At 37.4% G+C, this 24517-nt stretch overlaps 4 protein-coding genes across 4 annotated transcripts; all 4 read left to right on the top strand.

The window, feature by feature from the left end:
- Nucleotides 1-1269: 1269 nt before the first annotated feature.
- Nucleotides 1270-5118, top strand: LOC121268002 (thioredoxin H-type-like). Its single transcript, XM_041172099.1, has 5 exons — nucleotides 1270-1479; nucleotides 2131-2206; nucleotides 3125-3247; nucleotides 4238-4360; nucleotides 4686-5118. The coding sequence occupies exons 2-5, from the start codon at nucleotides 2186-2188 to the stop codon at nucleotides 4836-4838; spliced, it is 420 nt and encodes a 139-aa protein (XP_041028033.1). The 5' UTR covers nucleotides 1270-1479; nucleotides 2131-2185; the 3' UTR covers nucleotides 4839-5118.
- Nucleotides 5119-6182: 1064 nt separating this feature from the next.
- Nucleotides 6183-8760, top strand: LOC121267311 (mannan endo-1,4-beta-mannosidase 6-like). Its single transcript, XM_041171158.1, has 6 exons — nucleotides 6183-6388; nucleotides 6559-6829; nucleotides 7129-7323; nucleotides 7541-7663; nucleotides 7764-7975; nucleotides 8262-8760. The coding sequence occupies exons 1-6, from the start codon at nucleotides 6207-6209 to the stop codon at nucleotides 8692-8694; spliced, it is 1416 nt and encodes a 471-aa protein (XP_041027092.1). The 5' UTR covers nucleotides 6183-6206; the 3' UTR covers nucleotides 8695-8760.
- A 5851-nt stretch (nucleotides 8761-14611) lies between these two features.
- On the top strand, nucleotides 14612-18630 carry LOC121268325. Its single transcript, XM_041172542.1, has 7 exons — nucleotides 14612-15236; nucleotides 15334-15414; nucleotides 16018-16092; nucleotides 16880-16924; nucleotides 17035-17124; nucleotides 17745-17846; nucleotides 18382-18630. Exons 1-7 carry the CDS (start codon nucleotides 14751-14753, stop codon nucleotides 18559-18561), a joined length of 1059 nt encoding a protein of 352 aa, XP_041028476.1. The 5' UTR covers nucleotides 14612-14750; the 3' UTR covers nucleotides 18562-18630.
- Nucleotides 18631-19748: 1118 nt separating this feature from the next.
- On the top strand, nucleotides 19749-20777 carry LOC121266875 (high mobility group B protein 6). The gene is made up of 3 exons (XM_041170718.1): nucleotides 19749-20276; nucleotides 20364-20432; nucleotides 20538-20777. The coding sequence occupies exons 1-3, from the start codon at nucleotides 19851-19853 to the stop codon at nucleotides 20640-20642; spliced, it is 600 nt and encodes a 199-aa protein (XP_041026652.1). The 5' UTR covers nucleotides 19749-19850; the 3' UTR covers nucleotides 20643-20777.
- Nucleotides 20778-24517: the final 3740 nt, after the last annotated feature.

The following is a 24517-nucleotide window of genomic DNA, read 5'->3' as shown; positions in this document are numbered from 1 at the left end:
CGTTTGAATGTTAAACTAAGTTAAGTTGAGTTGAGTTGAGATGATAAAATATTATTACAATATTATTTTTTAATATTATTATTATTTTGAGATTTGAAAAACTTGAATTGTTTATTATATTTTGTGTTGGAATTTAAAAAAATTATAATGATGAGTTGAAATGAGTTTGACTTCCAAACGAAGCCTTGTTCTGATGTCCTTTATAATGGTGATAAAATAAGAATATGGTTTATAAATTTTTTCATTTTAGTCAAGCATGTTAGATATATTAGATAATTTATTTCAAATACACCTCACATTGGATTACTTTTAAATTTAGAAAAATTATATTCTCAAGTCAATATATAGAGCATGCTTAGTAAAGTATTTAAATTTGATTTGAAAGATAAAGTATAAAATTTGAATATTACAAATCAAGTCTTACCATTTAAGTTACGTGAATGGTGTATTTTTTACCGACTTGAAAATAGAATAACTCTCATAATTAAACTACTAAAATAATATTTTTCTTATTTTTTAGTTATTTCTTTATTTTTGAATTAGCTAAAGGAAAACTACAAGACATACGTACACAATTAGGAGTTACATAAGGTTGCATCTAAACTTCATATCCAATGCATCAAATCAAATGGAGGCCAACGGACTGAATTATTAATTAAGAGGAGATAAGAACAAATTAGAATATATTAATGTTTTAGGCCAACTTTTATATATATATATATATATATATATATATATAGTATTAAAGAGAATTAGAATATATGCTTTCTGTAGCTAAAGTTACCTATCTATTATAATTATAATTGGTCCATTAATGCCATTGCTCTAAGAGATGTAGTTGTGTGATATCAATGTATTCTCATAAGAGTTATGTTGCATACAGTTATTTTTGTGTATTTTTTATATATTTCACTTATGTGATTAGTCAAAACAGTTATTTTATATTAAAATTATGACACAACCAATTACATTAATGGAATGCGTAAAGAGTACACAAAAATAACTGAATATAGAATTTTTGTTCTCATAATATTAATGAAAAAGAGTTAAAATGTAACTACTTTTTTATATAGTATTTGATGTATCAAGAAATAAACTTATAAATAATTTATTCAAAAAATATATATATAAATTCATTGTTTATACATCAACATATGTATAAAAAAAAAAAAAAATATATATATATATATATATATATATAATTTAATTGTTCCAGGTCAGTTGCAGCAACCGTTAGTTAACGAGAACCAATCAGTCACAGATGTAAGTAGTAAGTCCGCATGTGGCGGCCGGGCGTAGGGGTAAATCCATTTCGAGACTCTTTATTTTCCTTTGCATTTCAGGAGTCAGTTGAGATATCTGGGTCTCTCTCTCTCTCTCTCTCTCGTTTCTGTTTTATACACAAAGAAATAACGTACAGATAGAACCAGTTTCTCGATCAATTCCTTTAGAAATTCAACTCAAATCGCCTAGATTAAGGTAACATGCAGGCTTCTCTTTTGTATATATTTCTTTTTTGCTTTTCCGTAATTTAGATTAATTATATATTTAGGTTTTATTTTTCTATGAGAAATTAGATTTTGGTTCGTCTGCCAACTTCTTTTCCTTTGACAACCAGAGGCTTAATTCAATGCCCGCTTTGCTTTGCTTGTGTGATGCTGACTTATGTTTTATTTCTAGGATTATATATAACAAATTACAGCACTTGTTTATTTATTTAAATTTTCGCGTAATGCTTGTTGCAATACAAATACATGATGCCAGTTGTGTCAATATGCAGACTCTGAGTTATAGGTTTGTCTTTTGAAATTGGTTCATAATCACAAGTAGACTACCCCATGCATTTCAACTTTTTAAATTTCTACCGAGACTGAGCAATTTTTAATTTTTATGCTGCCCTCTTCGACCCTTTAATTTCTCCTCTTCTCTTCTGTTATTTATATATTTATTTTTGCGTGTGCAGTTGAAGGGGTGGGTGCTAGTCACCTGTAATCGAATTTGAGTTAATTTATCGATTAGGGACTTGAAATTATTTGTAAGGTGATGGACTTTCTTCACTTGCATGCGATGAACTTTTTGGCTTGTCGTTTGTATATTGTCTTATAAATTAACTGACTGTTCAACTTTCAGGGCACTGCTGGACTTGTACCGTTTAAGTTTAGCAGTTTGTGCTGCAGACGTTAATATGGGAATTTGCTTGGGTAAGGTAAGTGTTGTGGAAAGCTTCTCTGAAATGCTTGTATAATAGAAAACAAAAAGGAGAGAGGAAAAACGAAGAAGAATGATCTTCTCCTACATTTTGTCTACTTATGGTATAGTACTAGTATCACAAGAACTGCATGTTTGCTTTAATGTGCAAATTCAATCTGTGTGTAAGAGTAATCTATCCAAAAAGGCATAATACCTCTTGTAGAATCGAAGTCTCAGCTTGAAACTGATGCATCCAGTTGGTCAAACTTAGTCCACGTTCTGGGAACTTGAAATGTAATTAGTGGGTTAAACTAGTCTTGCCAGAATCTCAATTTTATATCTAGGAACAGCCTAGAATATCTAAGAGCATTAAGCATAAGTTACGCATCTTTTCTCTATAGAAGTTTTAGTGAAAATCTAAGAAGAGAGACTCCTTTGACCACAAAATTATTCCATATCTGTGATTCTTCCCTTATCAGCTACTAAGACTCTATTTGCAGTTTCACAGCAACATCTAATTATTGCAGCATTTTTCTAGCTGCATCAGAAAACATGTATATACTCTGTGAGGCCTAGACCAAACAAAACACAACTTATCAAGAACACCGCAATGAGAAAGATTTCAGAAGAAAAATGTAACTCTTGGACCAATTTGTATGATGACCGTTGATGGATTAATTCTCTCCCACATGACTTGGAATTCGATGCAGCAGTAAAAGAAGATGGTTTATGGCCACTTAAATATCTCTGTGAGATAGCAGGCCATTTTGTTTATCTACTGCCTGGAAGAAAACATTGTTCATAACTATGCCAATAATTATCACACCTCATAGACTCAAAGTGATTATTGTGTATGCCATATTATTTTCTATGTTCTTCATTGTTCACCTCAAGTTGTTCTGCGAGAAAGGTATGATGTTCATGATGCATGCAGCCTCGAATTGATGGAGATGATTCTGAAGAGAATGTCAAGTTTTCTGGTGGGAATGTGCATCTTATCACCTCCAAGGAATCTTGGGATCAAAAGTTGGTAGAAGCAAGTGGGGATGGCAAGATTGTAAGTATTCCATCACTTCGCTTTTTGGCAGGAATGGTGAACCATGTGGAATGAATGGAGCTTCATTGTCTTTTTAAGTCATTGTCTCTCCCACTGAACTGATTTTAATATTTCCCGACGAGTTATGCGTTACCATATTTGTGAATTTGGTAACAATTGCTTGATTGTATTCTTAGGTTCTATTGCTTTTGATCCTGATGGCAAAGGGGCAATGGATATCGTCTAACAAGTGTTGCACAGTCCAAGAAACATATCATGATTCTCAAGGGGGCGCCTACTAATCCTTACATTAGACATAAAATTTGCATAGAATACTTGTTCACCAAACTAATTGAACTCTTGTAGCTCTTGATTATCAAGAAGTCTCCGTATTCATTTTTGTTCAGGATACCCTGCCAGTGATTTTTAACACATGATCTTACTAAAATCTTTTTGGGTATTTTTCTTAACCTCTTATTTGGACAGTATGATTACCATCCATTACCATCAAAATGGCCTAGCAAATATAGGGAACAACACCTCCTCTGTTTGTATCGTTATAGAAAAGCTTTTGAAGCCTGACTTCTTGGGTAAAATTTTGTGTTCCTAATACGAAGTCTTTTCGTGGTCTGGATCATCTTGCATAAACTCTGACCAATTTAATCTAAAGTAACATTATGATCTTATTTCTAGTAAGTCATTTTGTGGATGCATGAGCTCAAACATGCCCATGTTCTCCCTGCATCTTCTTGCAACTCGAACATTAAAGTAGTATCCTTGTCAAATCTCTCTCTCTCTCTCTCTCTCGCTGCGTGTGTATGAGGGTGTGTGTGTGTGAGAGAGAGAGAGAGAGAGAGAGAGTTCCTATATCTGCTTGTACGGTTGTACCTTATATTTAGTTCACTTCCTTCCTGCTTTGCCACAAAATTTTCTATTGATTCGTTTCATTAGCGGTTTTTTTCCCGGTTATTTTTTTCAATTTAATTTTAATCGAGGCTTTATGTTCTACAGGTAATTGCAAACTTCAGTGCAACATGGTGTGGTCCTTGTAAAATGATTGCGCCATTTTACCGCGAATTATCTGAGAAATACCCATCGGTCATGTTCTTATTGATTGATGTTGAAGAACTAACGGTAATTAACGAACATTTGTTGTACACTTTAGAAAAGATATTTAGAGCTACTTGAGTAGATCTTCCTCTGGTACAATCACCTTAGTTCTTGTCCCTGGACATAAAGGTCACCCATCCGGCCTACGGCCAAACTATATCAGCTGACAAACATGCCCAACAAAAGTGTTATTAGAAAGGCAGAAAACAAGCATCCAATTAAGAAATAGCGTAAGATGATTTTTTTTATGTTTCTGGTAGATGCTTTTAGTCGGGTATTTTTAATTTTTTAGCCTTAGCTTATGGTAAGTTTATTGATAGTAAAAGTTCCATGCTTGTGGGTGTCACAGGAGCTCAGCACTTCATGGGAGGTCAAAGCCACTCCTACATTCTTCTTGATTAGAGATGGACGGCAAGTTGACAAGCATGTAGGAGCCAACAAGACACAGTTGGAGAAGAGGATAACCGCAATTGTAGATTCTACTACCCAATGTCAGAATTGACTGCTGTGCATGTTTCTATCTAGTGAGAGGCTGCTCAATGTTTTGTATACATGTCGCTGCGAGTATGGATGCTTGGCTGTAGCTTTTTTCTTTTTCTCCTTTTTTTTTTTTTTTTTGTTATTTTTCCTGTCTACTTGGCAAATGGCATGTAAATACCACTGTTAGATGAATGTCGTTCTTTCTTATTTTGGCTTGAAATTCTTGGGCAAGCTAAGAAATATTTTTAATCTGCTTTTCCCCAAAGACTGATCTAGAAATATAACAATTTTATTCTGCACTACTATTTGGCTGGGTAGCTTTGGTCAACCCCACTTGTAAATTGGTTTTCTAGAGCTAGAACCAAAATATCGGGTCCTCACGGCCCTGCTTTACTTCTATGGCGTTGTATGAATATTTAACAACGATACTAGAAGCTGAATGGGCTTGTATGCAGACTCTTGCACAGGCCTTCGTTTTATTTTCCTGGGAAAATAAATACGACAAAGGAAGGAGAAAAACATCTAGGAAAATAAAGAAAATGACGGAGAATATTTCAATTTGGGGTTTTAATGATTTGTTACACGATCACCAGCCCGTCCTTTTTGGGGCTCTTTCATTTGGGATTCGACATTCATGGCAATCTGGAAATATCTTGCTTTGTGATTATATTCAAAAATGGTGGTGAGGTTGAAAATATCGTAGTAAATGCTCATCTGCGGGATCCTACATATAATATAAAAAAAATACATTTAATAATTAATTAGCTGCGCAGAGAATGCACCGACCTTTCTTCTCGTTTGATAACAGCTCTGAGGTGCCTCTCCTCCTTCATCTCTCCAGATCACTCAGAGTAGCTTCTTGCTAGCTGAAGCAGGTACTACACAAATATCTCTCTCTCTCTCTCTCTCTCTCTCTCTCTCCCCACACAGATCCGATCAAGTTCTGGGTCGGGATTCCTGTGCTGAAGTTCCTTCCTGTTCTTATCTTGGTGGGTAGTGCAGCTGTAGATTATATCAAAGATTTTTTTCCCAAAGTTTGAAACTTTTTCAAAATCCAATGGGTACAATTGCCTCCAATTCACACTATGTTACTACTCAATGCCCCCGACTCCAACGTACCTTAGGAGTAATGCATTTGCAACTTTACTCCTACTCTTCAATTGTAGGTGTCTTAGGCCATAGGTGAAAACGAATTTGAAGACAATAGATATAGCGAAGGAAAGGAAATTGTCTTGGCTTCAAAGCTAGGAACTCGATCTATTCTTCAGCACTTCCCTTCCGTACTTGGCGGGCCACTTTTAAAGAAGAAACCTTTAACCAGCTTAGACATCGATACATATAAAGGTATCGTCCATGAGATAGGAAAAATGTGGCTTTGTGACCCAACGCCATGGATACCCACATGAAAAAGTTTTGGTTGCACATTATGATCTCTCGGATGGTCATTTTTATGATTGTCATTCGAAGTTCTAGTTCCACCATATTTGGTGCCACTGGAGAGGAGCCACTGGATACCGTGGTGGAGGGTGCTGAAAATTATTTAGCATTTCATACCAGAAGTAGATCACATGGGTAACCGTTAATTAGACAGCTTTCCTAGCTATTTTCGTACAGATGCACGGGCACGCACACACATGAAACATATACTTACGCTTATAGAACCTTTTATTTGATGAACATGTGTGCGTGTTTGAGTATGAAATTTATCTATACGGTTTTAATTCATGTGTTTAGGATTGATGAGTGGGGGCCATGGAAGACGATGCATGGCAAATGGTGGAGAAGCAAGGGAACCAATTTGTGGTTAACGGCCGACCTTTCTATATTAATGGATTCAACACTTACTGGTTGATGGCATTTGCTGCGGATGAATCCACCAGAGGAAAGGTCACCGATGCGTTTAAGCAAGCATCTTCAGTGGGGCTAACAGTTTGTAGGACTTGGGCATTTAACGATGGACAATGGCGAGCTCTTCAGAAATCTCCTTCGGTCTACGACGAGGAAGTTTTCAAGGTACTCTCAGCTTTTTCCAGGCTGCAAATTTAGCTGGCAGTTTTCACCTTCCACTTAAAGCAGCAGTGCCTGATTGTTGCCTTGAGAGATTGAGCAAAGATTCTTTTTTCCTCGGCGATTGAGCAAAGATTTTATTTCCTTAAAAGTTGTTGCTGATCAGCCTGAATTCATATAGACCTTTTTGCGTCATTGGTTATAGAATGAATCAATGTCAGATCAGCGATATGAATTGTGACTAAAAATTAATAGCAATTGATAAATGTTCATAACTGATGTGGATTTCCTGTTTTGAGTTGTAGGCCCTGGATTTTGTGGTGAGTGAAGCAAAGAAATACAAGATCAGGCTCATATTGTCATTAAGTAACAACTGGGATGCATATGGTGGCAAAGCACAGTATGTGAAATGGGGAAAAGCTGCTGGCCTGAATTTAACATCAGACGATGACTTCTTCTCCAATCCTACTCTTCGGGGCTACTACATGGCACATGTTAAGGCTAGTTCCTCGCTGCTATCATAATCATATTTGTTCTGTTGAAATTGGATATTAACCAAACTTGAAAAATTAGCAAGTGATAGATGTGCGCGCGCTGCATATATCTTACTCCACAAAATTTGGCCTTGATCCTCATATAGGAAATACACATACATCTTTTGCACATTTCAAACTCATTTTAATTGTGTTGATCTATTTTGATGATTTGATATTATAGACGGTGCTTAATAGAATCAATACACTCACAAATATAACTTACAAGGACGACCCCACTATCTTTGCTTGGGAACTAATGAACGAGCCACGTTGCACCTCGGATCCCTCTGGAGATAAACTACAGGTTTGTTTTGCAACTTTGTATTGTATTCTAGGCAGCCTTTGAGTTAAGATTCTCTTCATTGCCTCATTCCTTGAAGTGATTTAATTTCGCTGTTTTCTAGTCATGGATACTAGAAATGGCAGTTTATGTGAAGAGCATTGATCCAAAACACCTGGTGGAGATTGGTTTGGAAGGGTTTTATGGCCCCTCAACACCTAACAAAGTTCAGTTCAACCCAAATACACATGCTCAGCAAGTGGGAACTGACTTCATTAGGAACCATCAGGTTCTTGGAGTTGATTTCGCTTCTGTTCACATTTATGCCGACTCTTGGTGAGTACTCACTACATCAGGATCTCTCTGTTCACATATGAAAGCTCAAGACTATAGCAGTTAAACATCTAACTGTTCCGTAGCATACCTGTATACAATACAGGTGCACGGGTATACATATATGCATACTTGTTTGGATGTGATATGTTATGAAGATGGTTGATTTTTGTCCCAACTATTATGATAAGCTTTCCAGCTTATTTAACATTCATTGCTCCACCTTTTTCTTCTTATTATGGAGATAGTTCTGACAACTTCTGATTGAGTATTACAATCATTGACATAGGATTTCACAATCAATTTCTGATGCCCATCTGCAATTCACAAAGTCATGGATGGAAGTTCACATAGAAGACGCAGAAAAATATCTTGGGATGCCAGTTGTGTTTAGTGAATTTGGTGTATCTGCAAAGGATCCTGGGTACAATCCGTCATTCCGGGACAACCTTCTCAGCACAGTGTACAAGACCCTCTTGAACTCTACGAAGAAGGGAGGGAGTGGAGGCGGGAGTCTCTTCTGGCAGCTTTTTCCTGAAGGTACAGACTACATGGATGATGGATATGCAATTGTTTTATCAAAATCTTCTTCAACGTCAAACATCATATCCCTTCATTCCTCAAGACTTGCGGTCTTCAACTCCTTTTGTACTTGGAAATGCCGTTGGGGCTGCAAGAAGAAGCATGCTTTGGAGACATCCCTCTGCAATGAGGATGTGTAAAAATTAAACATGAGAAAGAAAATGTCGGAAAACAAAAGGGGTTTATTACATGAGAAATGATATTTGCACTCCTTTTAAAAGGAGTGTGCAGTATTTGCATAACTTGTGAGTGTATCAAGTTACTTTGTGTATGGAAAGACACAGATATTGATTTGAGTATTAATTCAGAGCAACGCCGTACGTAGACAAGTTTACTAATCAGTTAAGTTAATGGCGCTATCGAGCAGTAGCATTGCTTTAATTGCAACCTGTCTTGCCATCTCGCACTGCAACCAATTACCCATTTGGCTGGAAAAGACCATAGCTGGATCTTCTTTCATGGCGAATTCGAGTATCGAGCTATATTTTAAAATCCAACAGTTCATTTGTTATTGAACTACTTCCAATTTATTCACGAGCTATTTTTTATTTTTTAAAAATAAGTTATTTCTATTATACATTTTTAGCTTTTATCTATAAATTTTAACAAATAAATTTCGAGTCTTTTTAATTTTATATATATATATAGACACACACACAAACATTACATTATATCAATGTCTATACACTATGTATAAATTTTTAAATATTGAAGATTATTAAGGCAAATAGTGCTCACGATAAAACTGCTGCAACAAACTCCACGAAAGTGTCTTTAGACCTTCAGCCTTCAGGAAAGGAATATTCAGTCAACTAATGAGAGAGCTACACCTGTCTAGCTCTAGAGAATTCTCCTGTAACAGAATGAGTAAATGTGAGCCGTGAGATTTTTTTCATCTGTGTGTAAAATCTGTATAAATAGACCCTTGGGATGTAATGAAAAGATGGAATGAATATATGAAGAAAGTCTGTTAGAAAACTTTATTCTCTGGCACCTTTTGTCGAGCACTTACAGTACAACATCTATTTTGTCTTTACTACACGTTAACATGGTATCCAGAGCCCTTTAGGACCACCGTCCGTCTCTCATCACCCTTTCATACATGGCTGAACTCGACGCATCTAATGTAGTAAACACGTCGTCCCCACCTCCCATCAACCCCACGTCAAACATGTCGTCCCTTCCCCTTGTTAACCCCATATCAGATTCGTCGTCCTCACCCCTCATCAACTCCACATATATTCACTCCTCCACTCATTTCATCACAATCAAGTTAAATACTGAAAACTACCTCTTGTGGAAGGCCCAAATAGTGCCTTTCCTCAAGGGGCATCGTCTCTTTGGCTATGTTGATGGATCAAATCCTCAACCAACTTCTACGATCGATGGCCTGCCAAATCCAGAATATACAAACTGGGTTTTGCAAGACCAGCTCATCGTCTCCACGATTAACGCATCTCTATCAGATACCATCCTTGCACAGGTGCTTAATTGTTCCACTTCATTTGAGGTTTGGTCCACTCTCCATACAATGTTTTCGGCACAATCCTCAGCCCATATAATGCAAACACAGTTTCAGCTTGCTACCTTGAAGAAGGGGTCGGATTCCATCACCTCTTACTTCCATAAAGCTACAGCTCTTGTTGCTACCTTAGGAGCCGTTGGCCAACCCCTATCCTCTATTGAATTTGTGATTTATCTTCTTGCTGGTCTTGGAAGTGATTATGAATCCATTGTCACCTCTTTAACCACACGGCCTGACCCACTTTCCACTCATCAGGTTTTCAGTTTTCTTCTTAACCATGAATCCAGACTTGCCCATCAAACAAACTCGCTTCTCTCGGGCTCTTCTCTTTCGACAAACACTGCTTCTAGACAGCCAACTCCCAACTCTGTTCCTAGACAAAACAGAGGTTCCTTTTCTCATGGTCGTAGAGGCCGTGGACATTTTCGTGGTCAATTTAATCCATCTCCAAATCAGTCTAATGGTCGCTCAGTGTGTCAAGTTTGTCTTCGACCTGGTCACACAGCAATTTCTTGTTATTATAGGTTCAATCATAGTTACCAAGCCCCACCTCCTAGTTCTTTCACTGCAAATTCCATTATGGTTTCTTCTCCTCCCTCGACCTCGGGCTCTTGGTTTCTGGATAAAGCGGCTACAAACCATTTTACTGCAGATTTTGCTAACTTAAATTTGGATGCAGCTTCATACCAGGGGTCTGACCAAGTTAGCATCGGAGACGGCTCCACTCTTCCCATTCAGCACATTGATTCAGCTCACCTATATTCTTCTTCTGGCAATTTTTTACTTCATAAACTTTTACATGTTCCGTCTATTACTCGCAATCTACTCTCTGTTCGTCAATTTTGTCTTGATAATTCCGTGTTCTTTGAATTTCATTCCAATTATTTTTTTGTGAAGGATTTGCACACCCGGGTAGCTCTTCTTCAGGGCCACGTTAGAAATGGCATTTATGAACTGCCTACTGGTGTCTCGGCACAGAAGAATTCAGCTCCTCCAAGTATCTCTCCTCAAGCTATGCTAGGTGAACGGACCTCGACTCAAAATTGGCACTCTCGTCTTGGCCATCCCTCTCACCGGACAACCAACCTCACCATTAAAAAATTTAATCTCCCTGTTACTTCCCAGACTCGATTTACTCCATGTTCCACATGCCCTCAAGCCAAAACCCACTCCTTACCTCATCCTCCTACCTCATCTCGATCACTCACACCTTTTAGTCTTTTATTTTTAGATGTATGGGGACCGGCGCCTGTGCCCTCCTCTAATGGCTGTCATTTTTATTTATCTATAGTTGACGACTACTCTAAATATATTTGGATTTTTCCACTTCAAGCAAAATCAAATGTTTCCTCTATTTTTTTAGCATTTCATAAATATGTACAAAATTTCTTCTCCTCCAAAATTGTCTCCATCCAAACCGATTGGGGTGGAGAATTTCGGCCCATACAAACAATTTGTCAAAATCTTGGCATCAACCATCGCATAACGTGTCCCTATTCACATGCACAAAATGGCACTGTTGAAAGGCGACATCGTCATATCGTTGAGACTGGATTGGCCCTTTTGGCCCATGCATCTGTTCCACAAAAATTTTGGGCCGAAGCCTTTCTTACGGCAGTTTTTCTCATAAATCGAATGCCCACTCCACTTCTCAATCATCAATCTCCTTATCAACTTCTTTTTTTAAATTCTCCAGATTATACCTTTTTAAGAACTTTTGGGTGCTTGTGTTGGCCTAATCTAAGGCCATTCAATCGTCACAAACTTGATTTTCATTCAAAACCATGTGTTTTTATGGGGTACAGTTCGGATCATAAAGGCTACTCTTGCCTTCATCTTCCTACTGGACGAACCTATACTTCACAGGATGTTCAATTTCACGAACAAACATTTCCCTTTGCTTCCCATAATACTGCTGCCACACATATTACTTCTCAACCCAATATAACCCATCGGGCCTTACTACTCAATCCATCTCTTGGCCCATCCTTGACTGCCCGTCCATCCCAACAACTACCTTCCTTTACTCCTTCAACATCATCTGGGCCTTCCTCTACTTCTCAGCCCACTCCCATTTTACCTAATACCCAACACACTCCAGCCCCATCAACCCAACCTGACTTGCCTTCCTCATCGCACAATCCTTCTCCTAGGTCATCCCCTGCGCATACCTCTGCAACTCACCAAAACCAGCCCCCACCTTTTGAGTCACCTCCTGCGCCGAACCAAGAACAACAAACCTCTTCCTTCTCTAAACACCCCATGATTACACGATCCCGAAACCAAATCACTCGTCCCCTTCAACGTTCCGATGGAACGATTCCATGGCCAAACCCGAAGCCTTCTCTTAACTCCACCTCCTCTATTTCCTCTCATATTCCCGAAGAACCCTCCTCTTTCACAGAAGCTTCCAAATATCCTGAGTGGAGAGCGGCCATGGCCTCTGAGTTTGAAGCATTACTCCATAACAAAACTTGGGATCTCATTCCCTACTCTGCCAATTTCAACGTTTTGGGCTCCAAATGGGTCCTCAAAACCAAACAACTTGCTGATGGGACCCTTGAACGCCGCAAAGCACGCTTAGTGGCTAAAGGATTTCATCAGCAAGCTGGAGTTGATTTTTTCGAAACCTATAGTCCGGTTGTAAAACCAGTGACCATACGTCTCTTACTCTCCATTGCTGTTTGTTCTTCTTGGCCCTTGCATCAATTGGACGTTCAAAATGCATTCCTACATGGGGATCTTGAGGAACCTGTCTACATGCATCAACCACCGAGGTTTGCAAATCCGGACTATCCAACTCACATCTGCAAGCTTCGTAAGTCCCTCTATGGTCTTAAACAAGCCCCTAGGGCTTGGTTTTCAAAGTTGAGCAACAGATTGTTATCTCTTGGATTCTCGGCTTCTAAGTCTGATTCTTCACTTTTTTTTTTTTTCGGAATGCTACTGAATCTGTCTATGTCTTGATTTATGTGGATGACATTATTGTCACTGGTTCTAGCAAAATCTTAATTTCTGACTTCATCTCTTCTCTGCGTAATTCTTTCCCAATTAAAGATTTAGGATCCCTGCATTACTTCTTAGGGATTGAAGTGTCCAGAAATTCTCATGGGTTATTTTTATCTCAGACTAGGTATATTGCTGACTTACTCAAAAAGACAAACATGCATAACGCTAAGTCAGTATCTACTCCCATGTCCACTTCGGTAAAACTTACTGCTCTAGAAGGTTCTTCATTTGAAGATCCTCAACTATACCGCAGTGTGGTAGGGAGCCTTCAGTACCTTGCTTTTACACGTCCTGATATCTCTTATGCTGTTAACAAAGTCTGTCAATTTATGCACTCTCCTAGAGTGCCTCATTGGTAGGCTGTTAAACGCATTCTTCGCTATTTGCAACTAACATCTCATTTTGGCTTACATTTCTCAACTTCCTCTTCATTTTCTTTATCTGCATTCTCTGATGCTGACTGGGCCGGCTGCCCTGATGATCGCAAATCCACCGGTGGATTCTGTGTGTATTTTGGTTCGCACCTTGTATCATGGGGATCTAAGAAACAACCCACCATTGCTCGATCCTCCACTGAAGCGGAATATAAAGCTGTCGCCAACACTACATGTGAGTTACTTTGGATACAATCCTTATTGGGTGAGCTTGGAATTTTCTTAACTAATCCTCCTACATTGTGGTGTGATAATTTGGGTGCCACTTACTTGTCTGTCAACCCGGTCTTACACTCACGCACCAAGCACATGGAGCTTGACTATCACTTCGTGCGAGAAAGAGTTGCTGCAAAAACTCTCAAAGTGTCCTTTGTCTCAACTAAAGATCAACTGGCTGACATATTTACCAAGCCACTTTCTACTGCCCGTTTTAATCTCATTCGATCAAGCCTCACCATCTTTTCAGTACCGCTTGACTCGAGAGGGGCTATTAAGGCAAATAGTGCTCACGGTAAAACTGCTGCAACAAACTCCACGAAAGTGTCCTTAGACCTTCAGCCTTCAGGAAAGGAATATTCAGTCAACTAATGAGAGAGCTACACCTGTCTAGCTCTAGAGAATTCTCCTGTAACAGAATGAGTAAATGTGAGCCGTGAGATTGTTTTTCATCTGTGTGTAAAATCTGTATAAATAGACCCTTGGGATGTAATGAAAAGATGGAATGAATATATGAAGAAAGTCTCTTAGAAAACTTTATTCTCTGGCACCTTTTGTCGAGCACTTACAGTGCAACATCTATTTTATCTTTACTACACGTTAACAAAGATAGTTTTCCAATAAAAATAAAAATAAAAATAATATATAATTAATAAAAAAATCTATTCATTATTTTAATCTCCATCATCCTTTTATCATTCTGTGATGTGATATTAGATAATAAATTTATAAGTGAAATATAATAAATAATTTTTAATCATTTAATAATACATCATAAAATAATAAAAAGATTGAAAGGATGATAGAAATTGAAACGATGAATACATATAATCAATTATAACGTGCGTGCGAGTTACTCAAAAAATCAATCCAAATGTCTATCTCTTGAGTTTTTTTTTGTATTGTTTTTCGTGGATGAAGCAATTCTTGAACCGCTCTATCACGTTCGTTGTTTCCAAATTGCCGGTGAAACTCTGTGGAACTCAAAAGCTCCTAGGCTTCCACCATCACCATGTGTGACTGTCTTCCCTCGAGCCCACTACCCTTTTCTCTCACCAAATATCGGAAAGCCGGGCTCACTACATCCGCCTGGAGACCACAGCACGAACCGATTGGGTACATCCATGCCCGAAAGTCCCCGAGGCTAGCCATATCCCGTTGTGGAAATCCTAGCAAGGTGTTTGAATCCGAGGATTACGAGTCGTATGACAAATTGGGGTTTAAGGAGAAAGGAGAAAATAACTCCGGTAGCGGTGAAGCTGCTTCGTCGGCTTTCGATTTCCTTGAATTGAAGGGTGCGAAGGGGAATACGAGGAGTGAGGAAAGTGTGGAAGAAAGGGACTTGCTTGAAGTTGGTGAGCAGATCAATGGAAGGGTGGCACTGAGGAAAGGTAGACAAATGGTGCGGCGGTCGAATATGGTGGCAAAGCAAGTGATCAGCATTCGAAGCGCTCTTAGCTTGGGCTTCGTCTCGGAGCTTTGGGTGGACATCACATCTGTAAGCGATGATAGAGTGCATAATAACAGTTTAAGGCTTAAGCTGTATATTTGTGCTAGTACTTTGCTAATCGTTGCTGAGATATTTTTATTTTCAGTGGGTGGTTTTATTTGTACAAGTGAGGCCAAATTTGCTTTCTGGGGAATCGGAAACTTTTCTATTCGAGGATGTCAGCCAGGTATATAATCAGTTTTGGGTTCATTCACTTGCTTTCTCTTATTGCTCGACACAGATAAGTCTTGGCCACACGTACGCTTGTCTTTTATCATTCTAGATTGTATTTTGTAGTTTTAAATCTAATAGTTGCTCGTGTCATGCCTGTTAGTTACATATTTTCTTCATTTTGATTTCATGGACTTTCTTCTCTTCCTTTGTGGAATAAAATGGTGACTTGGCAAGGACGATGATAAATATATGCTGGTTACTTTTGGATCCTACATGGTTTAAGATCATGGCCTCTTCTTGGTCATTTGCTCTGGCCCTTTCACTTTCTGTCTTCTGCATATCTGGTTTGATATATCAAAAGGTGTGGCATGATGGTATGGTTGCTGTTAGGTCTAGTGCCATGTTCCTTTACAGGCATGTGAAGCATTGTCTTTCACCGTATTGAATAAAGTTCTCTAGTTCTCAGAAAAATGGATAAATGTATCAGCCTCCTGTGTTTGAAGGAACTTGGTACCCTTTAGATCTGCAAACCATCATTTCCTGTTATCTGTCTTTATTGTAGTTATTGGAGATTGTTGGTCATTATGTAGGTTATGTAATCTGTTTTTCTTTCCAGGTTGGTGATGTTATTCTTGTCAAGGATGAAAGTGTTATGGAGAATGAGTTTAAAATGGTTGGACTGGAAACCCTGGTATGTTCCATTGTTTCTTCTTCTATTCAACGTTACTAAAATAAACAGATTATTTGACATGATCATATAAACCTCGTTTACCTTCTCTTTGGAGGTGGGTGGTATGGGGATCCTTCATCTGGTAGGCTGTTCATTAGAAACAATTGAGGCATGAATGCTTATGGCTGAGCTGTAGAGACATTTGTCCAACAAATGCAATGGTCATTTGTGGTCCGAGCAAATAAAAGAGTAAGCAAATAAAATCAAGTAAGAAAAACCGTCTTAGTCTCCTTCAGATTGTAAGAGAGAAATTTCTTAATACAAGGACGTGTATGAGATATGCACAAAAGGTTTGGAAAACTTAATATTGTCTTGTGCCTAAATCAAATCATAGGTGAAACAATTAGGTAGAGCCTCTACAGAAATTTCAGAATTCAAAGGGCTAAGCATTGCCAAAACATGGATGGCTCTCCTTATAAGATCTGGTTGTCTTGGTGAACATAACATGTTCCGTTGTATCATAGTAATTCACTCATTAACTCATTTAGTTATTTTATTTATGCCAGTGGAAAGAAGTCAATTAAATTCTCCTTAGGATCATTACTTGTGACATTCTGATATCTACCTATGTGGGCTCTTGAGTCATTTTCTAAATACTAAAGGTTGGGGCCATCTACATCGATGGCCTCCTGCAAACCCCAAGTTCTGGCTATGGCAGCAAGTAACGGAATTGGTGTTAGCTTCTTTAGAATATTTTATTTTAGAGAAACATCTAATTCTTGATATTTTATTTTGTGATGCTTGCTAGGTAGGATACAAAGTTGTAACACCTGGTCGCCGGAATATTGGGAGGGTGAGTCCAATTTCTCCATAGCCTCCCCCCCTCACCAATAAATTCCTTTTCTTCATCAAGGACGCTCTAGAAGTACCCTTCACCTTATATCTCACATGTTACATTTGTAGGTTCGGGGGTACAGTTTTAACATTAATTCAGGGGCCATTGAATCATTGGAGCTTGATTCATTTGGAATCTCGATTATTCCATCCAGTTTGGTATGTGCAATAAAAAGGCAAATTCATATATTTGAGTGCAGATTGATTTCAATTTACTGTTTACTATTTGGAATGATTTTGAGTTGCATGTTCAGTTTCTCATATCCGGTTTACATATCTCATAATCACAATCTAGGGAGCATGGATAATTCAAAAAAAAAAAGAAGTTTTATAAATGCATCATGTTCGAATATTAGAGAAATTGGATCTAAGTTCATAATTTTTGAAAGACAACTTAGCTAATTATTTGCTGTTATCCTAGGTATGTTCTTGAATGGTGTATCTTGAGGATATCTTCGAAAGCTAAATAGCAATGACGTTTATATCATGCACTTATTTCCCGTCTCTTATTGCCAGAATAATAGCTTTACATATGTTTTTTAACTTGGTGCTTGCCATTTATTTTCAAATAAAAAGTTGATATAACATATTAATAAAAATGTATGTGTATTGATTCGTTAATTACCATACCTAGTTTTTCAAGAAGTGTCATACTAACATGTCTTTGTTGTGTCGAATCCATGTCTCGTGTCAGTATTCGTGCTTCTTAGTTGAAAGTGAACCTTCTGTTTGAAAGTTGTTCCTGATGAAATGCAAATGCAATTTGCTTGTAATTCCAGGTTAGTACCTATGCTCTCTTTGTTGAGGATGTGCTGGAAGTTATGACGGATGCAGTTGTTGTGCATGAAGCTGCAGCCTCACGCATACAGAGACTAACAAAGGTAATTTTTCATGCATAAAAAATCTGCCAGTCTTGCTCTCAGATATGCTTTATTTGTGATTGGATACTTGCAAGATGATTAAAATCTTGCATCCCACCAAAGTGATTGGCATCCTTTTAATCACTGCATACACACATGTAAAGACATGCATTGAACCACAAAAATTGTCTCCTCGTCCATGATCTTGTCACTTTAATTTCCTAGTGATCACTGAATATGAATATATTTTTTTCCTTTTGCCACAATGAGAATCGTGTCTTGTTTCTATGAGCTGCTGCTTGGGAAACTTATGGAGTGCACCTGTCCAGCCTAATATGATTTTGCACGGCCTATACTTTCCCTTTTTTTCCTTTTGAAATCATTGTAGTCATGATTTAAAGAGAGGATCACATATTATCTTCTCTAACCAAAAGCTTTTCATGAAGTTCCCCTACCCAGATTATGTGTTTTGGTGGATGGGGGACTTCCCCAGTAGATGGTTATATATTTCTGTGTCTAATTTCCAAGAACTAAATCCTTCTATTTGCCTAAGCAGGGTTTCTTGGGCACCCAAAGCGTGGGGACTGCCATAGATGACCTTGGAGAATATCCGTTTGAAAGACCTCCTAGATCTGAAGACAGTCAGGGTATAAAAAGAAATCATAGTTACCAGAGATTCCAAGAAAATAATAGAGCAACTCAGGATGATTGGGAGCTTCCGATGGATTTTTTATGATCTTTATGGTTTTGCTGCCAACTCCTATGTAGATACATACATAGATTCTCTTCCTCCTGTCTTTCCTTGTATGGTGTGTGGTGTATGAGGCTTATAAATATAATTTTTTTAAAAGAAATGATTGCCTCTGCAAATTAACCCCTGCTAGCTAGCACTAGACGCGGTCCACACTATAGTAATTAGCTACAAAGTTGTAAAACTGTGAAATTTATGATTCTATTACTTACATAAACATATCACTTATCATTCTATTTCTATCATTCTATGAAATATTATTACAGTATTACTAGTTATTAAACTTATAACTTTATATAATTAATATATTTATTACTTTATACTAATATACGGTATTAGTATTGTAGTATTAGATGGCGGTGTATTAATAAATATATTGTATTATTAGTATTAAAATTTATAGCCTAACATAAATATATAACATTACAAATTTATAAATTACACCATACGGTTCATATATATATATATATATATATATGTTATTATAATTTATGTAACATGTTAATATACCGTGTAAGTGTGTAACGTGTAACGTGTTAGGCCTCGTGTACGTGTTGCATTGTTGGGAACTTGGGACTTGGGTGAAACATGCTAGACCTTGGATCTGTAAAATGAGACATTAGCCGTTTATTTTCGCTATCCATTTTGAAGGAAACCCTAAGCTTACATGATGCTATTCTCATCTCTCTCTCAACCTTGCAGCCGTTCGACTCTCAGAGTCTCAATCCATTTCCAAACCCTTGCCTTACATGATTTGCAGTTCTTGAAGCCTTGCAACTTTCGGCCCGTCAAAACCTGAGAGATTGAGAGTGAGTCTTAGAGATTGATATCGGCTGTGAGAAATCCTAGCAAATGTAGCCCTACGTTTAGGTAACGAGAATATTTGAGAAGTATTGAAAATGTTTGTGAATAGTAGTAAAAAAATAATAAAAAAATAATAATAAAATAATAAATAGTAGGTGAAAAGTAATAATAAAATAAAAAATAATAGTGAGAGTACCTGAGATAAAAAATAATAATAAAATAATGAATAGTAGGTAAAAAATAATAATAAAATAAAAAATAATAGTGAGAGTACTTGAGATACTCTTGCTGCCCATGAGTAGCCTTATATCTAGATTTTGTCATTTATTATAGACAGGATAGCCGCCGCTCTCTCTTCCTTTTATTTTAAAATACTAGCCGTTTGCTTTTCGCCTACCTTCAAATTCAAACCCACTCCCCTCTTCTACCTCTCCTCACATCTCCCCAACCAATAGCCTCAACCCTCACCAATGCAAACGGCTCGTCTTCTTGTCTCAGGAGATCAGAAGCTCCGGCCAAAATTCGGCCGGAGACCTCTTCAACCCAAGAACTCGCCGGCTAACCCTGTCATTGGCTCCCCATTGTCCAAGCCCAAACACGAACGGAACGAGATCTCGCTGGTCCTCCCAGACGACCGTGCTAACAAGGAGAACCGTCCGACCTATTCGAAGATCGAATCTCTGGACGGCTCGCTTGCGGAGGAGCTCAGCGCGATCAGGAAAAAGCTCGAGAGGCTGAGGTTGGACAGAGAGAGAACGGAGAAGATGCTCAAAGAGAGGGATATGGTGTTGGAGCGGAAGGCGAAGGAGCTGGAAGAGCGAGGGGAGATCCAGAAGATGCTCGAGATCGAGGTTGATAGGCTGTACAGACTGAATCAACTCCAAACTCAATCTATGGTAAAGAAGGAAGTAACGTCTTCCAAATTTGATGTATTCCCCTTTTTAAAAACTAAATATCATTAACTTTGGAGTTATTTGGATCAGCTTGTTTCTCCAATGCGATCACTCAGAGAGAAGGAACAAGTGAAGAAGATCAACGCAGGGGAGTCACCGGTAAGTTACTTTCCCGAAATCCCGCGGTTTTTTGAGAAATTTCTCATCGTTTAGATTAGAGTGATGGAGATAATTTAAAAAAAGAAAAATAATTTAATTTTTCAGAAACAAAAATCAGAAGATAGAGGAGAGGAGTCAGAATCGGTTGGTGATAACACGATGCAAAGTCCTGAATTCAGCTTCGTCGGGTCCTCCGAAACAGATAAATGATACCATTGTGCTTGAATATTCGGCCCTCTGCGATGCTCTGATCTGTTTCCCTGGTTAATGTAGGGTTTGAATGAACTTGTTTGGAAAGAGAATAATATAAATAGATAACGCCTCGTTGTTAATCTGTTTTGGCTGGCATTTCAAGTCTTCTTGGCTATTTTTTTATTGATATCCGGTGGCCGGAGTAAAATCCCGACTATCCTGACATTGCTTTATAAAAACTAATGTATAGATACATTATAAATTTTAGTTGTTCAATTTTAATGATGGCTGAGTGGCCAACATATAAGCATTTTTCAAGTTCATATGAATTCAAGGATGATTAAAAAATCCTAAATAGCATTAGTACATTTCATCGGGGACTGCCCGCGCACGCCCCCCACCTGTCTCACTCCAAGTAAGTGTTGAAACATTTCGCTTTATTAACGGGAGGTATGAATAATGAATTAAGATCATATTAGATTAGATGAATAAAATATTATTTTTATTTTGAAATTTGAAAATATTAAATTATTTATTATATTTTATAAATGAATTTAAAAAAATTGTAATGATTAAATGAGATTAGAATAGATAAAATGAGTTGAAAAGTTCTCTCAATCCAAACATAATCTTGAGATTGACTTCATCGCATGAAAGAAGACTAATGAATATATTAGATATAATGATTAGATAAAAAATTTGAAATTAAAAAATATTTACGTTTGTGGTCTTTGAATATTAAGATAAGATGATACGAGATAGAAGGATATTGCTATTCAAATTGGGCTTAAATTCGTTCTACCTTTTCATAGATATCACTATTTTTAAGACTTTCTCAGCTCTATTTTTTTTTTTTTTTTTTTTTTCCTTTGTATTTTTGCGTGTATCTCAAGTTTGTGAGCTTTTTGGTGTGTTTAAATAAAAGAATAAATATAACAAATTACACAATAGTATATGGTCAAGATGATAAGTAATATTTTTATTTTTTAATATTATATCTTAGAGTATTGCTACAGTGGTATCCGTACCCTATGGGGCAGGATAAGCCCCTCCGCCCATGGGGGGGGGGGGTGTTAGGCCTCCGTACCGGTGCCCCATTTTCCAGGTGTCCTCACGATCGATCATGCAGCTTTCTTTCTTTCTTGTAGCAACTTGGATACCGTGTCATGACATCTTTTAACATTATATTCAAAATTGTAAATGAGATTTGTAAAAAGGAAGTATACTGTAATATAAACCCCGAATAGCTGAAATTGAAGGCAGCAGTTAAAAGAGGCATCCAATCCAATCCAATCCAATCCAAAGATATGGGTAATATATTCTAGCAACTGTGACGACGTAGGCAGGAGGAGTCGGAGAAGCCACTGCATGCCTGAGACGGTGAGGAGTGAAGTCGGTACTGATTAATCAATCATCAATTAAGATTGTTGGAAAGAGATACATACAGCTCTTATATTTTTATTAATACCGACTGTTCGGAATAAAAGTCTTCTTAAAAATATTCTATATTATTAGGTTGGGTTTATATATTGAATTGAGTTTTTTTATTAATAGTAATAAATTAAGATAGTAATGTAAATTTTATAAGATTTATTTAAAATGAATTTAAATATATTTAAATATTAAGATAAATTTAAACATTTTTATAAGAAGTTGAAAAAAATTATAATTTTTACGTATAAAAAATATTAAATTAAAAAAATTATGAATCTTATATTATATGTAAAAAAATTTAATAATTAAAAAATTAAATATTTAAACGTGAAATTTAACTTAAAATTAGTGTAACAATCAAACAGGCCTCTATGAAGTTACATCGCACGAAAAACGAAAAAAAAAAAGGAGAGCTCGAAATCCGAAGATGTGTCACGTACGTACGTAGTCAGCGTTGCAAAAAAGTATTTCCAAATCAATGATTTTGTTTCCATTGATTTTTGTGTCAAGTCGTAAATACTATCTGTAAAATTCTGTTCCCTCTTAAATACTATTATTGATTTTTTTTTTTTTCTATTTTTATCTCGTTCAAATGACGCTGGGCGGTGCTACCGGCTACGGTCACTGAAATGGTGTCTCGAATACAGTTACTAAATACTACATTTTAATTTTTTTTATATATTTTTTTAATCATTATAGATATTTTTAAAAGAAATTAAAAATTTATAATATTATTAAAAAATATTTCTTTAATCATTAAAAATAAAAAATAAAACTCATTTAAGACACTTAAATTCGAGTATCAAAACATTTCTGAAATGCCGATATGGTCAATCTCACAATGATAGGATCGTACGTTGTGACTAATTACATTACTTATACTAAAGTTTTGAGTTTTATGTTTTGTTTATACAATTCATCTCAATTTATTATTATAATTTTTTTAAATCTTAACATAAAATATAATAAATAATTTAATTTTTTTAAATCTCAAAACAATAATAATAATAATAAATAATATTCTAATAATATTTTATCAACTCAACTCAATTCAACTCACTTCAATATTCAAACACACTCTTATTCTATATTTTCAATACATAATATTTCAACTTTCAATATCGATGTATTCAAGTGCATTATTTTAGAATTATTTATGTTAACACCAAAAAATGCTCAATAGATCGAAAATGAATAAAGAGTCATCCACAGTTTATGTTGGTGATTTGGTCTTTGATACGGTGTTCTTCGCATTCGTCCATAAAATAAATAATATATAAGTAAATAAAAATAAATAAAAGAGATACATAAGAATTTACGTGATTTAGTATAAAAGTCTACGTCTACGGGTTGTTGGGAGCAAAATCTATTATAAGAGTTGATAATTTTACAACATCTCATGGCCTCACATATCGCTTAATACAATAAGATAATTTAGTCTCAAGAGAGTGCCTCTAGAGAATTGATGGAGAGAGCCTGTCAAATTTGTGAAGGAGTTGCTCCTTATATAGAGGTTATTTCCTTAGAGAGATAGGGTCCAACTTGACTTGTGATACTTTTTTCTTTTAGGAGTCAGAGCCAACTTCTTTACCTCATCTCTCGGCTTTATCTCTTCCCTTAGTGTTTCTAAAGGGTTTGACCCAGTCAATTTAATCCCTAACAATCTACATATTAGCTATACTATATATATTATATATATATTAGGGGGGAAAATCAACAAATGCGGTTCAGTAATTGAAACATAACCGTTTAGTTTCACACATGTTTAAAATCGACCGATCAAGGGGAAGAAAACTGCCATGCTCGGTTTCGGCATGATTCCGATCAATTCGTCGGTGTCCTTGCAATGAGAAAGAGTACCGAGATAATAGATGTCGCGATGAGAGAAAGTGTTAGACCTCCACGTCGAGTTGCCTCTAGAGATGCCGCACATGCCCTAGTCATGGTGGGGATAAGCACCTTGGATAGCTCACAAGCATGCCTTGGCTCGTGGGGTGACACGCACGGGGAGCCCAGCATGCATGCATGCCTTGGCCCGAGCGATAGCACATACAGGGCACCAAGCATGCGGGCCAGCGAGGTTAGTGAGAGCCTGCCCATGCGCACATTCATGTGCCGTGTGCCCATGTGCTCAACAATGCGCGCAGGCATGCGCCACGCGCCCATGCACGCAACACTGGGCCGAGCGCGCATGTGCGCCGCATTACTCGCAGCAGCGCGCCACGCGCACATACGTGCTTCAGTGCGCAGGCCCATGCGCACATTGATGGGCCGCGTGGCCCTTGAGCACGCCCATGAGCCGCAAGGCCATGCGCGGCACATCCAGCCCACCCAGTGCGAGCGCGCGCACACATGCACAACCCTGCCGCACATCAGTGAGGTTAGTGGCATGCCATCCAGCGCACGGCTCCAGCCTGTGCCTTGCAGAGCAGGTCAATGGCATGCCCACCAGGCATGCC

This window comes from Juglans microcarpa x Juglans regia, chromosome 5S, assembly GCF_004785595.1.
Source record: "Juglans microcarpa x Juglans regia isolate MS1-56 chromosome 5S, Jm3101_v1.0, whole genome shotgun sequence".
NCBI lineage: Eukaryota > Viridiplantae > Streptophyta > Magnoliopsida > Fagales > Juglandaceae > Juglans > Juglans microcarpa x Juglans regia.
This window is presented reverse-complemented; position numbering and strand designations above follow the sequence as displayed.

Excerpts from the sequence above, each read along its gene's own strand:
- LOC121266875 (XM_041170718.1), top strand. The coding sequence starts at position 19,851 with ATGCAAACGGCTCGTCTTCTTGTCTCAGGAGATCAGAAGCTCCGGCCA. Across the intron at positions 20,277-20,363 it reads AACTCCAAACTCAATCTATG|CTTGTTTCTCCAATGCGATC; the intron begins GTAAAGAAGGAA and ends TATTTGGATCAG. Across the intron at positions 20,433-20,537 it reads TCAACGCAGGGGAGTCACCG|AAACAAAAATCAGAAGATAG; the intron begins GTAAGTTACTTT and ends TTAATTTTTCAG.
- LOC121268002 (XM_041172099.1), top strand. The coding sequence starts at position 2,186 with ATGGGAATTTGCTTGGGTAAG. Across the intron at positions 3,248-4,237 it reads CAAGTGGGGATGGCAAGATT|GTAATTGCAAACTTCAGTGC; the intron begins GTAAGTATTCCA and ends TATGTTCTACAG. Across the intron at positions 4,361-4,685 it reads TTGATGTTGAAGAACTAACG|GAGCTCAGCACTTCATGGGA; the intron begins GTAATTAACGAA and ends TGGGTGTCACAG.
- LOC121268325 (XM_041172542.1), top strand. The coding sequence starts at position 14,751 with ATGTGTGACTGTCTTCCCTCGAGCCCACTACCCTTTTCTCTCACCAAA. Across the intron at positions 15,415-16,017 it reads TATTCGAGGATGTCAGCCAG|GTTGGTGATGTTATTCTTGT; the intron begins GTATATAATCAG and ends TTTTCTTTCCAG. Across the intron at positions 17,125-17,744 it reads CGATTATTCCATCCAGTTTG|GTTAGTACCTATGCTCTCTT; the intron begins GTATGTGCAATA and ends TTGTAATTCCAG.
- LOC121267311 (XM_041171158.1), top strand. The coding sequence starts at position 6,207 with ATGGATACCCACATGAAAAAGTTTTGGTTGCACATTATGATCTCTCGG. Across the intron at positions 6,389-6,558 it reads ACCAGAAGTAGATCACATGG|AGTGGGGGCCATGGAAGACG; the intron begins GTAACCGTTAAT and ends TTAGGATTGATG. Across the intron at positions 6,830-7,128 it reads ACGACGAGGAAGTTTTCAAG|GCCCTGGATTTTGTGGTGAG; the intron begins GTACTCTCAGCT and ends TTTGAGTTGTAG.